The sequence below is a fragment of the Candoia aspera genome, chromosome 6 (genome assembly GCF_035149785.1).
Source record: "Candoia aspera isolate rCanAsp1 chromosome 6, rCanAsp1.hap2, whole genome shotgun sequence".
NCBI classification, from domain to species: domain Eukaryota; kingdom Metazoa; phylum Chordata; class Lepidosauria; order Squamata; family Boidae; genus Candoia; species Candoia aspera.
In genome coordinates, this window is record NC_086158.1 from 57991423 (window position 1) to 58007353 (window position 15931).

The 15931-nt window shown below is 36.9% G+C and overlaps 1 protein-coding gene across 1 annotated transcript in view; it reads right to left on the reverse strand.

Moving 5' to 3' along the window:
• Positions 1–15931, reverse strand: part of SHTN1 (shootin 1) — a 97884-nt gene that overhangs the window by 39217 nt on the left and 42736 nt on the right. Inside the window, exons 6-8 of the mRNA XM_063307213.1 lie at positions 15105–15202; positions 14375–14456; positions 9193–9287 (exon numbers count right to left, since the gene is read on the reverse strand). Coding sequence (XP_063163283.1) covers positions 9193–9287; positions 14375–14456; positions 15105–15202 — 275 coding nt within the window. The remainder of the gene's footprint in view (positions 1–9192; positions 9288–14374; positions 14457–15104; positions 15203–15931) is intronic.

Below are 15931 nucleotides of genomic sequence, written 5' to 3' on the forward strand. Positions count from 1 at the left end.
GATAAATTGCACTTATCTGAGCAGACCATCTGGGAAGATCAGCTTTCTTTTGAAGCAACCTAGAAGTCCAGATAATGTCAGGCATCAGGAGACTGCTCTTATAATTTCATTCAATGCTTTGAAAATATCTCAAGTGATCACATGAAATGTGGAGTAGAGACAAGTTCTGGAATGGCACCAGAACAGAAATGGGGTAATATGCACTTGCCCTTCATTTTCTTGCATTTCTTGCATCAGGTTTGTCAGTGTGATATATTCTATCGAAACATGAAATCCTAGGTGAAGGAATCAAAAAGATTTCAAGGCACTAGAGTTTCATTTATCCAAAGTATCTAAGGAAATTCAGAATATCTGGGAAGAAGTAGATAACCGTATCAGGATATTGGATATCAGGTTACACAGAAAGAACTTTGGGCAATCAAATATATATTTGAGTCTTGCAACAATAAAATGCGTTGGTTTTGCTCAATGTGGTTTCATCATATATCTTGTTAATGAACAATGTATGTTAATATAAACTTGCTACAAATTATCAGGAAGTGAAGCAATTGTGCTTAATATGTTAGACACACACTGTATAAGTATTGCCTGCTGCTACGTGTAAGACAGGGATCTTTTGTTTTTTACAGCTTCCTCAGTCTGACTGGGGTGATTGCATATATGGTCCAAGGGCACTCATGTTAGACTATGCTGCTTTACTAAAAGAAAAAAATAATTATTTTTAAATTACTGAAAATTCATCCAGAAAGTGGTTAAAAAAGAAATATATTTTACTACATCATAAATAAAATGCCCATCATTTCTGGTCCCATGTTGTTTATTTACTGGATAAAATAATAGTCACAGCAGGCTGACTGATTCTTACCATCCCTCAATAGTATGTCATTAAAAAATACAAATCAGATACTTGCATATGTGTTTGTTTATACAAAAAAAAAAAAATCTATGCATCACGTTGAATGATGCTCCCTATTACTTTCCAATCTTCCGTTTCTGGGTGGGGAAAGACAGAAGTGAGTAGGAGACTTTGGCTCTTGTACTATTCTGCTTAACAGATATTTCATTGTGGTCAACATGGACCCTACCAATTGCTTAAAGAAGTTGGGTGAACTCCAAGCAGTAGATGCATAGCCTGCTTTTCAGCTCACACATTCTCAGAGGGTAGTGTAACTGAAGCAAGGCCAAATCTGACCTTAAATCTGAGGAGAGGAGAAAACAGACACAAGTATAACCCTCAATGAACAGAACTGCATTAAGAAGAAAAGCTAACAAGATGAAGAAGCCCAGAACAGCACATGTACACAATTTAGAGTCACAAAACCTAAGGAATATTGTATGTATATATGTATTCTTTCAAACAGTTTTAGACAATAAATTCTCCACGTTCTTACTCACATACACAAACACACACAAATGCACAAAACATGCATACACAAAAATGTGTAAGGTTACATTGCTTAATGTATGTGCTGCATTCCTGCTTCTTTTCAAATAATTTGTTTTTGTGTATTTAAGAAAGGATGAACAAGTTTGTTGGCTGAGGGTTATTCTTTTTCTTTCAGGGGGTGGGGTGCAGTAGAACCATAATGGATGGGGATGATGTAAAGTGGACAAAGTAGTGTTATGCTCTGATTTTTTTTCCCAGGCTGGGGCAGGGAGGGCTGTTGTTGGCTGTTTTGGTGGGGGGAGGGTTAAAACTATGATAAGAAACTGAATCTAGGGCTTATTACCAGTTTTACTATTTCTCACATCAAAATGATGGGAATCTGTTCCCTCAATTTTCACTCCAAAGTCTGAAGAAAAAGTGGTGGTGTCAGAGGTTTGCCCCAGAAGCCATAAAATCACTTCTGGGACTTCTCTGTCATGGGTTGTAAAAGAGGGAGGGGGGTTCACTAATTACTGCTTGGGAAATCAGAGACATCACTGAATGACACAGCGAGCTGGAGCCAGGCTGTTGTGGCTAGCGCCTTATCAGAAAACAGACACCGAAGAATGCAGCTGGAAGTAAAACCAACTTTGCATAATACCAAAGCAGCTGTAAATATTCAATTTCAAAGACAGGTGGGAGGACAGGACAAGAAAAGGAGGAAATTGGGGAATCTTATTCACTTGAGTCTTTGCATGGATAGGGGACTGTATCTTAAAATAAAGAGAATCTTCACTGAAATCTAAAGGGCTTCCAGAGAGATTTCTTGTGAGGATATCTGAAACCACGATCCTCACAGGTGAGCAGATTTGAAAGTTTATTGAATCTATTCTATTTTTTAACATTTCCAAATTCCTCTAACTGGAGCTAGATTCAAACTCAGTAAGGCAGATAAAGGCATGCCAAACAAAATACCTTTTAGCAAAAGTGCAACCAAGGAGTCACACCTGGAGTTTCCACACAAAGTCTTTTACCCACAAATCTATCCATATTTTCTCCAGGGTTTCTTGATATCAGGAATTTAATTATTTTCTGAGGAGATTTTTTTATTCTTGCTACCTAATGCAGATTCCTGTATCTAGCTGACTTCTGCTGATCCTGAGAAACTAAACAAGGTCAGACTAGTTAGTACTTGGATGAAAGGCCATCAGAAAACCTGTAGCTTTGCCAGGAAAACTTCATGAACATGTCCATTAAGTCACCAGGACTGAACCTCAACTTGAAGGAAATTTTCTTTTACTGTTATACTATGAAAGGTCAGGCACTCTGGCTAATCAATTGCAAATAACCTTGAGATTTATTAGTGGGCCCCAATTTAGTAGTTGTCTTACGGTTTGCCTAGACCTGTACTGAGATACATCATTCCTTATCTGGATGAATGAACAAAGCACATGGCCAGTTACAGTTTTGACTGACATCCTCATGAACCTTTCCCTTCCCAAATCTCATGACCACATTCTTTTATATCCTTCCTGGCAAAGTATCTTAAAAACCCACGATGAGTGGCAAAAATATTTCAAAAATTGAAAATCTCTTAGCTAATCAGTGTTTACTGATGGTTTATTCATTAGAAAAGTAAATATCCTTTTCTTGACCCAGGGGGAAAATCAGTGGCAGTTATTGGAAGTCAATTTCATTAGCTAGTTATCATCAGTAACCTTCCAGCCATGCTTTCAAACATTAATTGATTATTTGAATTAGGATAGGTTATTAGAAGTGAAACAGATAATATATTACATTGGTTTTCCTGAAAATAGTTAAAAATATTAGATTGCTTTACCACTGATATCTACCTTGGCCTTTTTCTCTGATAAGCTAAATTTTCCATTATGTTTGGCAGGCGATAGATTTAAGATTCTAAAGGTTAGGGGACTAGGGTTGTCCCCAGTTGTCCCCTAACCTCACCAATTCTTGCATATGACAGCTGCAACTATGGAAAGTTACAATAATTATAGTTATATAGCAGGGTTTTTTTAAAAAATACAGACTAACCTACATGTAAGAACCTTTTCATAAGTGCAGGTTTTTCAGTCCATTTAGAAGATATTACATATTAATGGACCAGCTATTACAAAGTAACCCAAAAACCATTAATGCATCTAAATGAAGAGTTATTGTGGTGCTTATTATTAATACAGTCCATTGATATCTGTGAATCAATAGCATACAATCTTATGAAAGGAGCAAAATTCCTATATAAGGAGGTCATGGCTGTCTGGAATTAGAAGCATTTTTCTTTACAATTACAAAGAGCAGATAACAGCATTTGACCCTTCTGCATGCAAATGTTCACTGTGGAATTTTAAACACAGTGTCTGCCAAGTATTTACTCAGGAACCTATAATGAAAAGGGTGCTGTAAGTAACCAAGTTAAATATAGTCACTGTATTTCAAAACTAACTCTATTCTTCACATGGTATGTACAGAATCTCTAGTGTTACACATATACAGAAAAATTGAATGAAATGACACGTAAGGAAGCAGATCCTTTCTATCTTCTCTTTTCTACTCCCAGTCTCAGATTTCATCAGACAGTGTCCTTATTGTTTTAGGCTATACACCACACAGTAGAGCAGTTTACTCTTTACATTAAAGAAATGTTGCATTGCCAGGATATGCCATCATAGGTAGCCATCAGCACAGACAACTGGTTTTGGAAGATCACCCACTTGCTGCTCCTTGTGAGAAGACTGCAGGAACTGAGATTTTTGTGGTTGACTCATGAGTGGAGTGGTTCGGAGTCAAGGGATTCAGTCAAGCTCACAGCCATGATGCAGCCTATAGGGACACAAGGTTCGCACAAGCCTTTCTTAAATATTTTGAATGTAAATAATGTACAGCTAAAGAGAGATTTTCTAACTGGCAGGATAAGGGAATTCCACTTGGTGAGTCAACATTATTTGCAGATTAAAAAGGGAAAAAAAGATTTTAAGATTTAAAAACTTTTGGCAAAAACCTTTACAAAGAATGGATGTAAGAAGGTTTAAAACTGATAAAGGGGACAGGGGTTTTTTTTTTTGGTGAAAGTGCTTTTGAATAAATTGGAATTAAAATAGACAAACAAACCAGACCTTTGTGGGAATGTTTTTTGTTTACTAAAGGTGCAGACAATTGGTGAGTTTTATAAAACAAAAGATAAAGGTAATATGAGCCAGACTGTTGCTGACTGTAACTACAGTGTGCCATTTGAGGTGAAACGATTAAGGGCACAGAAAGGCAAAACGGAAAAAGTTTGAAATGGAATTAGGTACATATGATGAACATGTAATTGCTAAAATGTATAAACTGTTATTGAAAGTTAAAACAGAAAAACAAGTGAAAGAATGTATGATAAAGTGGGCCAAAAATGTTGGTTATAATATACAGATGAAACAATGGGAAAATAAGATGTACCATTGTTATGTATGATGGCTGAAAGTGAAGAAGAACTGAGGAGCCTTATGATGAAGGTGAAATAAGAAAGTGCAAAAGCTGGCTTGCGGCTAAACCTCAAAAAAACCAAGATTATGGCAACCAGCTTGATTGATAACTGGCAAATAGAGGGAGAAAATGTAGAAGCAGTGAAAGACTTTGTATTTCTAGGTGCGAAGATTACTGCAGATGCTGACTGCAGTCAGGAAATCAGAAGACGCTTAATCCTTGGGAGAAGAGCAATGACAAATCTCGATAAAATAGTTAAGAGCAGAGACATCACACTGACAACAAAGGTCTGCATAGTTAAAGCAATGGTGTTCCCCGTAGTAACATACGGCTGCGAGAGCTGGACCATAAGGAAGGCTGAGAGAAGGAAGATAGATGCTTTGGAACTGTGGTGTTGGAGGAAAATTCTGAGAGTGCCTTGGACTGCAAGAAGATCAAACCAGTCCATCCTCCAGGAAATCAAGCCAGACTGCTCACTTGAGGGAATGATATTCAAGGCAAAACTGAAATACTTTGGCCACATAATGAGAAGACAGGACACCCTGGAGAAGATGCTGATGCTAGGGAGAGTGGAGGGCAAAAGGAAGAGGAGCCGACCAAGGGCAAGGTGGATGGATGATATTCTAGAGGTGACGGACTCGTCCCTGGGGGAGCTGGGGGTGTTGACGACCGACAGGAAGCTCTGGCGTGGGCTGGTCCATGAAGTCACAAAGAGTCGGAAGCGACTAAACGAATAAACAACAATTGTTATATATCACAAATTTATGCTGGAAATGTGAACAACAAGAAGGGACTTTTTATCATGCTTGGTGGACGTGTAAGAAAGCTAGAAAGTTTTGGATTCAAATACTGATTCAGAGGATTTTAAAGATTAAAATACAATTGAGACCAGAGGTCTTTTTTTTGGGGGGGGGGCAAACAGATGGATAAACAGTCATGGAACTTTGTTTTTGTATATGATAACAGCAGCAAGATTATTGTATGCAAAGGAGGAGGAGGAGGAGGAGGAGGAGGAGGAGGAGGAGGAGGAGAGATTTGGCACTACCCACAATGGAGGAATGGTTGGTGAACATCATGGAACTAGCAGAGATGGCCAAATTGACTTCTCTGATCAGAGAAAAGACAATATCTACATTTATTGCTGACTGGAAACTCCTTATGAACTTTTAGCAGAAAATAGAAAAAAATGAACTTATGATTTATGGTTTTGATGATTAGACAGGATAGTTTATAGAAGGAAGAGAGACATGTTGTAACTTTAGAGAAAGAGGTAAACTTATAATTATATTTATAACTGTTGTAAAGAAGATTGGAAGCCACTTCTTTATATCTTTTTTCTTTCTTTTCTATTTTTCTTTTCTATTTTTCTTCTTTTTCCTTTTTGCACTTTAGCATTCATTTTTATTTCTTTAAAAACACTTTACTTCTTTATTTCTTCTTTTTTCTTTTTTCCTTCTTACTCTATTTTAATTTGTATTTGTTTTTAATCTATCATCCATCTATCTATCTATCTATCTATCTATCTATCTATCTATCTATCTATCTATCATCTATCCCGTATTTCTAAGGTTCTGGCACTACTTTCCTGTCCTGACAGGGGCAGGGAGGCAAATGATGAAATACGAGTAATGACACAAACTCTAGCCTTTTTGTATGTAAGAGATAGAGCTTGAGTTGTGACGTCACAGCACATTTCATCATTCTGACAAAATTGTGGCTTGGAATGAAAGAATAATTAATGCCACTGATATTATTACTCCCTAATGTTCTCAATCCAGTCATCATTCAATCAAGTCCTTTGCATTACGAGGAGCTGAGGGGACAGAAAATTAAGATGATTAAAGCGTAAGTGCCAACAAGACTAGAAATGATTAAGGTATAAACATACACAAGCCAAAATTTATTTGATCTTCTGCAAATGTACTGTGGAACACAACAGATTGAAGTCTCGTAGACCTGCTGCAACTAATTTGCTAGAAATTTTATGGAAAAAAGATATGCATAATTGTGATCAAGATATAATGGTTTAACAGAGTCAAAGATGGCAAAGCTAACATAAGGTTTTGGTTAGCTTGTTAGAAGTACCTTTCCGCTTATGGAAGCTGATGACTTGAACCAGTTACCATGTGTTCTTTGGGTTTCTGCCTGAATCAGAAATTGGCCAGAGCTAGGCTAAATCCTGATAGTGGTTAATCCCTGAAAATGTTGGTGTCTCCATGAAGCACGATGTAAATATCGACTGATGTAAAAAGTTTGTGATTACTCAAAAGAACATCTTAACTGACTAGCAAGTGATCACACTTGAAAATTAGTAATGAAGGTTTTCCTTTTGCATAGTGAATGGATTGTCATATGTGGTCCACTAGGATACTAGAAAATCCAGTATACCTATTACTTTTCTTTGTCTTTTTTGCATTGATTCAACTAACATTGGCTCATAAGAGCCTTTGAGTTAATTACTGTCTGGGCTCAATTCTTACTGCTGATTTTACTTATTTTATTTATCTCTGCTGCTTTAATATCATATAATTGTTGAAACTATTGAATATCACCTTTCTGTGCTTATCTAAAAAAGGTGGATCATACCTTTAACAGCAAATAAAGTAAAACAAACAAACGAATACCATCTTAGAAGGAGTTTTACTCCTAATGCAAGCCTATAAATATTTAAATAAATAAATAAAGTTAAAAAGGTATGCTTGAGCTCTTGGAGGGCTACTATTAATACAATTAAAAAAAACAACCCTGAGCTATATTCACTAACAATTTGCATCACTATAAAGTGGTATTGTATGTAACATGCAGATATACTTTAAAATCCTTATTTTGCTGTAGCCATGCATATTAGTATAACAAAACTTAAAACAATGTAGTATATTTTTTTAGAACTGAAATTCACCTGTTAATCCATAGAACTGTAACTGTACTATCATCCAATATCTACTTTCCCAAAAACACAAAGGAAGCCAAAATATCACTTAAGGTCCAAACCTGTGTTTAACTTCTGGGTGTGATGAATTTTACTGAGCTTTGCAAGTGATGCAGAAATTCAATTCAATTTAAAAATTCTGAGAAACAATTCTACATTGACTTAAACAGAGTGAAAACATTTTCAAATAACAAAAAACCATGATTCTATGATTTTAACTGAGAGTTCATTTTTATACAGTTAAATCTTCTACAAGACCATGTAATAAACCATGATCATGATATTTATGAGTTGGCTGTTTTTCCATGGTCAAAATACTTCCCAACTTTATATCTATTCTCCACTGAATATTTATTTCCAAATAATTTACATTAATTTACAGGAACAGGAGTTAGGAATAATGAAGTACTGGAGAGCTCCTTGATGTTTAAACCAGCTGAAGAGTTATTCAAGTTCAACCCAGCCCAGAAGCAAAACCTGATTATGTCAACACTGTTGGTTTCTCTCTTCATGAGGTATTTTATAGTAAAAATACTCATGCTACTGAAACTGATTCCACTTGAATGCAGATGATTTAATCACAAGGAAACTAAATCTTTCAACAGGATAAAACAGGATTTCTAAGGTGAAAGGTCAATGGGAAACCAAGAAGTACAGAAGGACGAATGTAGTCCACGTGCATGTATGATGACTTTAATTCTATGGATCATTAGAGTACTGTAAACTACTTCAAACATTTTGGCACAAGAAACACTGGTATTTCAATTTATGAATAAATTATTGTTCATAATTAATGACCAAATGAGGGAATAAGGTACTTATTTGCCTGCATAGCATCTTTCTGAGAACGTACATTAATTAATGATAAAGAACAGTCTCACAGAGAAAGAAAACTGAGTTAATTTATGGGTAAGAGAGCCAATCTAAATATAATACAGTATGTACCACATGTGCAATCCTGGTATGAACCCTGTCTTTCTAAAAGGTAGCTTCACACATTGGCAGACAAGCTACATTTGACAATAGAACACTGGCATTCAGCACAAGAAGCTGGATATTGTATACTGTTAAGGAAGAATATCCAACAAAAAATCAGAGAAATACGGTCAAGGCCAAATTAAATAGAGAGGAACTCCTCAAGTAAGGTTAAGAACAATCTCAATAAAATAAACACCCATTTACTGCAGAACTGGGGAGTTTTCATCTGAAGCGAACTTTGCAACGTGTTTTTTATTAATTTATTATTAAATCTGTTTTTGTACTCCCATATGGATTGTCTGTATGAAGCATCTATTTATAAAACAGAGAACGAAAGAGAAAAGAGCTGAAACTGAAAAAGCCATTGTTTCATTAGAACATTTTTAAAATGTTTGCTATGGTCCATTCTCTGATCAGAAAAAGCTATTAACTTGCATACCTCTTGTGCAAAGGATTCTGCCCTCTTCCGTAAGTTTTTTTCCAGCTCAAAGTTGACTTGAAGTTCTTCATATTCTTCTACTGCTAGTACAGACACTATTTGAACAAAGAGGAGGAGAGGGAGGAGGTGGAGGAGGAGATAGTAGCAGCAGCAGTGGTTAAACCAAACACAATCATTAAATATGCCATGAAATATGCCAAGATTACGTATCTAAACTGTAGTAACAGGGTGGTAAGGAAGATAGTTTCTTCCTTTCTATTTACACTGTAGTAAATAATGTTGTAAATAATTATATAAGTAACTAGACATATGTATTGAAGTGGGAAATTTACTTCAGTGGGGATAGCCCTGCTAGAAGGAAGGAGGGACAGTCTTTGAATGCCAGCACAATGTTCTTTCCAAAGTTAGAAAGCAAGACTGAAAAATGATGTTGAAAAACGACTGTAGAAATAAGTTATGATCCTGAAAGAAAATGACTGTGTAAACAATGGGTACCCTAGCATTACTTTCTGTGCCTACATGTGTATAGAACTTTCACTTTACCTTAAAGAAAAAAACATTTTAAGTTACATGGCAAAATTACTCTGAAATAGACAGAAGTCTGATGACTTTGATCCAGTGATGTCAGAGGCACCTAATAATAGATACCCAAAACAGTAAAAGAAGTGGCCACTTCTGGGCTCATCCACATAACCTCCTTCCTCCAGTGCCAAGATGGCCTGCTTACCATTTCTGGAGGAGAGGATCTCACAATGTAGCCTTGATCTTGGGGCTAGCCTGCCATTATGACCAGATCAAAGAGATTCAGCAGGAAACTAGTGTTCTTCCATTGGAAAATGGAACACGATGCCCTCTAGTCCATATTCTATGTCACATGGAGGAGAAGCCTGAGGGCAGTTGGTGACCTACTGGCTGACGACAAGATCTTCTCCCATTCAGCTGCAGGGATCTGTACTTGTGTTGCCATTTCTTCTTGGGCTGCTGGAGAGACCAGTACCTCCCCAGCAATCAGTGCTTTTGGGTTTGTTATGAGAATTTCAACCTTCCACAAGGTTGATATTCCAATTTGTGTCAATATTGCTACTACTACTACTACTAAAGTAACATAAAAACTAACTCCATAATCTTGCTCCTACATTTGTGTTCTTCCTATTTCCTTGCCTTGCAATAGTGCTGCCTCTGCCAATTCTCTCAGCAACCACTCCAATTATTCACGTAAGCCACACTGCCTGCCAGATACCTGCCACCCCAAGAGATGGCTGCTATCCAGGCACCATAAGCCACTGATGAAGCTCCTTGGTCTAGAGAAGAGCAGAGCAGGACAGCAGTGGGAAAGGTGCTGGCAACTACAGTAGCATGATGTGAATAGCCAGGAAGTGGATAGTAGCACTTCTGGACACCCAGTACTAAGGAAGGTCAGTGCTTTCCAGGCTTGGTAAAATCCCTGACCTTAAACCATGTTTAAGTATAGCCTGAGGAATGTGGCTATACTGGGGAAAGTAACCCTACCCATCTGGTGTCTGAAATACAATAGAGGTAGAAATTGCTGTGGAGGTAGCAATTTCTCCCACCTCAACATTGCCAGGAGAGTGGGGAACAGCCCATTATCTACAGTCCTGTTATCTGTAGTTTTACCTATCTGTGATTTAAATAGAGCAGACTTTGATATCCAGAGAAAGCTTTTCACGTATCCATGTTTTGGGGCTTGTTTTTCTTCTATTACTAATTCGCAAAATGGTGCATGCATAAAATCTATTTTTTAAACGTTAGTGTGTCTTCACAATGTACCTTTATTTTTCCCTCATCCTTGCTCTATCATAGTGGATCTTGCCAGTTCAACCTAGTTGTGAGGCTGACTCAGTTGGAGATTGAGAGGTTTATCCCACTCATGCCACTTCTCCACTCTGTTCGGCTCTTTCCCAATGTTGGGAGCGGGGAGAAAGGGGGCTTCTCGATTGCACCTCTGGATACTAGTGCTGCATGGGAAGCACTCATGGCTCATTCCAAAGAGGAAGGCCAGCTGCCACAAGGAACCTCATGACCAGGATGACCCAGCAAGATCAGCCATGACCAAAAAAGAGAAGGAGGAGTAAATACAGGTACATTGTGCAGATGACCACTGTGGGAGGAACGAGGAGGAAGTGCCCATAGGAAGAAGAGGTTAACCATAGGCTCTGGAATGCAACCCTACAATTCCCACAGACTCAATGTCTTGTTATTTGCAGTTTTATATCCACTGTTTTGTGTTGTAATAGAATCTTTGTAAAAAATTAGGGCACCTGTATACATGACTGAACAGGAGAATCACTTTTTATTTCTCTTTTGGCTGGAAGAATAAAGTCTTCTGACCTCTGGATTTATTGTAAAGTTTGCAAAACAATGGCATTTGCTATTAATTCTGAACACTTTTGGAATTATAACTCTTCTAAAATAATTAAATGTTAACACAGCCTTATTTTAGCCTAGTGAGTTAATGTGTATACAGTTTTAGTTAAATCCTTAACTATGGATTCCCTAACCTGAAATACTAGTTATTATAATCATGAATTCAGATTAGAATTTCCACTTCAGATATAAATAAGTATTGATGGGATGAGTGAATGGGGAATAGAATATTTTATGACCTAACTGCCAATATCAAGGTCTTCAAAGGACATCAAGGAGCAATTAACACGCTAAATCATCTTGACCTTTCTAGTTTTGATTCTTACATTTCTTGAGTAAGTTCCCATAGATATGAATGCTTTGACTGACTTAGATTCTTACAGCTCCTACATGTAAGTATACTTCATTAGGCTAGGGTCTAGAAGATGATTGTCTCCTCTAGCCTAACATGTGGCAGCAGTATCCGTGCAACCACCAGAAGTGATAGGTGATGACACCTATCTTAACTGTACTGTACATTGTAGCATCCAATGTGGGAATGTAGAAACTTTTGCAGTGATAAAAGGGAATTTCTTCCAGGCAATCAGATATGGGAACCTTTGTAAACTGGCACTGTTCTCTTTTAGAGTGTCCTGTCACACAAATACTGTAGTATCACATTTCACTTTAGATGTACATCTAAAAATGTGATGTATGTACACAAGATAGCAGAAGCTCCTCATATGCAGTTCCATCTAAATCAGCAGTTCTGTTCCCAAAGATCTATAAACCAGTATGGGAGAAAAGAAACAATTTTGCCACTATTCCCCAATGCTAAATCCACAGTTGGAACTTACTGGAACGTCTAGGAAAAAAGAAGCATATGGGCTGGTTGCAGATCCTTCTGGGCCTTGGTTTCTATCTGTCATGAATTCCATGTGGATCCTACATCTTTTACATTCCTGTCCCTTTTCTTGCTTGTCATATATAAATGTACACTAGCCTTCTTGGATGTGATTATATCTTGTGACTGTCCAGTATGTGAATCTGCCCTAAAGTCCAAAGCGCTAAACATACTCTTTCAATCTTGAATATGCAACCTCACTCAGAACAGGTTGTCTTTAACAGATGCAATACAAAAGATGTAGTCATAATTTCGTATTGGTTATTGTTTGTATGACACCATGGAATGACAAACTAGTGAATTACATTTTAGCCTAGCCATGTGTGCAAACCCAGACCAAATGATTAGTGTACAGTTTGGTGTATTGCATGAACCTGGGAAATTGAGCTCCCATGTTTATAATAAATATGACTAAGTGTGTTCTGTGAACATAGTCATTATTAAATTGAGTCCTATACTTGTAGGACTGTTTGAGGATGAGTAGAATTGCAAAGTACATTCAGAGAGGCAGTGCCTTTTGGAAAGTACAACTATTACAGAATTCTAGGCAATTTACTATATCTCAAGGCATGTCCTTGCACAATATCAATTTAACAAGTTTAAACATATGAAAATGCATCTTCTTTTCTGTGGCATTCACAAGAGAGCAGAAAATGGAAGGATGCAATCTTTATCTTCTAGTTAAGAGAGGCTAAATCTGGTGAGATGTTGCCTGGATTTTCTGGCTGACTCTGATCAACCTCTTATACATCCTCTGTAATGTAAGGTTGATCTGTCAGTTTTATGGCTACAGTGCTTATTACAATCTCCACAAGAAAGTGGCAGTAACTGTCACTATTAATCTTTGTCTCAGCCATAAATCTAGAAGTCCTTATCAAGTGGATCAAAACTTGGTAAGTGCTCATCTCACAACTGGCAGCTTCCAGGCTCAGATAGCAGGAATGTGTAAATTTGCAATAAACAGATCTAAACTTTATAGACTCTTCACAGGTACATATTTTGACGGAATTTCCATTAAAAGCATAAGATATGGTCTGTGAAGAATCTACTAATAGAATCTGTGATGTATTGTCCCCATTCTGGATTTCTGTTGTATCAGTTATCTTTGATATAACAGAAGAAAATATCTGTAGCTGATGGTTGAACTGTGGAGACCTAGGTGTTCTCTGAGCTTGGTTGTTTGTTTGCAGATGTTTCATTACCTGACTAGGTAATATCATCAGTGCTGGTGGGTGTTGTCTGGTGTTAATCCCTGCTTATTTGGGTGTAGGCTGCTGGCGAGGATGTGTTCTAGTCTTTTTGCTTCCTTCTTAGCTTTTTTATTGTCTCTTTTGAATGGTGTGTAAATATGGTTTATCTCTATGTGGCTATTGATGGCTAATTTGTCTAAATGCCAAACTTCCGGGAATTTCCTAAAGTTTTTGGATTTCACTTAGTCTAGGATGTTTAAGGAGTTTTCATTGTGTCTTCTGACTGCTAGTTGATGGTCATGGATGTGCTCTGCTAGTCTTCTGCCTGTCTGTCTTGCATAGTGGCTGTCCTTACACTATATGTTGCACATGACTCCTGTTTTTTTTTTTCCTTCTTCCTTTTCTTAAGGAAAACTCCTTAATCTCACAACACATGGACAGACTCAACCATAGTTTCAACTGGGAAACTGTGAGCATCCCAGACCAAGCTAAATTCAAAAAGTTACTGTATATAAACAGGGAGCAAACCCCATACTTGCTAGCACTGCTTATGTTACCTAGTTGGGTAATGAAACATCTGCAAGCAAACAACCAATCTCAGAGAGCACCAAGGACTCCACTGTTACCTCTCTGTCTCTCCTTCTGTTTACTCATCAGTACAACACAGCTATTAAAGTATTACCATTAAGAGTTCTAGAGAAGACTGGAAAGCATACACACATACTTCGATTACATTTTTCCAACACTTTCTGATGTTTGTGAATTTCTGCTGCTAGAACTCCATTTTCTTCCTTTACTTTGTTTACCTGAAAAATAGATGAGACAAATAACAAGAGATAATCAGAGAGCCCAAAACACTAATAATACTGCTGTGAATACTGTATGAGGTTTTGCTTTAAATCTATCTAGCTTCCAATCCAATTCTGCAAGCATGGAGTGTACCAATATTCTTAATTATTTCACTGATGTGCTAGTTTCTGAACAAAGTTGCAAGCGACCTCTGGTTTTCCAGCTAAAGATGCAATCTGAAACAAGCTTTTTCCATTTATTTCCTAATATCTTTGGTCAAGGTTATAACCAAAATGGCATTAAAACAGTTAGAATGCTTTAAATGCTATATTAAATAGAACCTGCCTTGAGAGGTAGCAATTAAATACTTTGCAGCTCATGCAGAGCAAAGTCCTTGCTTGTGAAGAATTAGATTTAGCTAGCAAGACAGCTTGCAAAGGGACAGGATATTATTAAGATGTATAGTTAAAAATTCTTGCTTTAGCTTTGACTAGCATAATACAGTGGCACCATATATTATGATTCTACCATAAAAATCACAACCTGCAATCCCAGCAACTGAAAATAACCCATTCCCTCACATGGTGAACTGTCCTAACCAAAAAATAGGTAGAAAAGCCCTAACCACATATGTTGATTCTCAACTATCTTGCTACAATACTTACTTCTGCTATTCCTTCTACAAATTTGCTCTTCAAGATTTCCAGCTCAATGACGACAGTCTTCTTCTCCTCTTGAAGGGAGATAATTTGATCTCGCAGATCTTTATTTTCAAGAATGGCAGCAGGAGTTCATTTTTCATTTTGAGACAAAAAGAAACATGCTAAGTGCAGAAAAGCTGAAGAGCAAGGCATCGACTATTTCTTGAATTATTAAAAATGCTGAGGTTTCACATGTCAATGCTCTCACAAGCTGTATTGTATTGTATTGTACCGTACTGTATTGTTAGCTAGCTCTTTAGTTTGAGTTTCATTATGGAGATTTCCTAATCTGAAAGGGATTATATGTTATCAACTCAGTTATACAAAGTATCTCCCAGTTTTAGAGACAATTTCTTTCTAAGGAAGACACATAAATTATTTGCTTATTTTGCAGTTCTACTAGCTGTCATCTTGTGTTCTACTATTCTCTGTTTCCATCAACTGCAATCTAAATGATAAAGCAGAAAATCATGGCTAGAAATCACTACCTAGAGAGATTAGCATTCAAAATTAAGGCACAAAAAAGTAAACAGTTATATGCCATTTAGCACCACAAAGTAATATTAAAGTACCACATTTTAATACAATTAAGATTTAAATACTCCCAGTTCATACAACCTTGTCAACAATATACAGGTAGGATAAAAGCATATAAATGTTTCAGAACAAAAATTAAAAATCAGTATAAAACCCAGAGAAACCATACCATTCAAACAAGCAGCAGAATTAAACAAAAGTAGTGTTAAAACTACCATTTTAAAAACTTGGAGTAGTTTCAAATTAATCAAGTA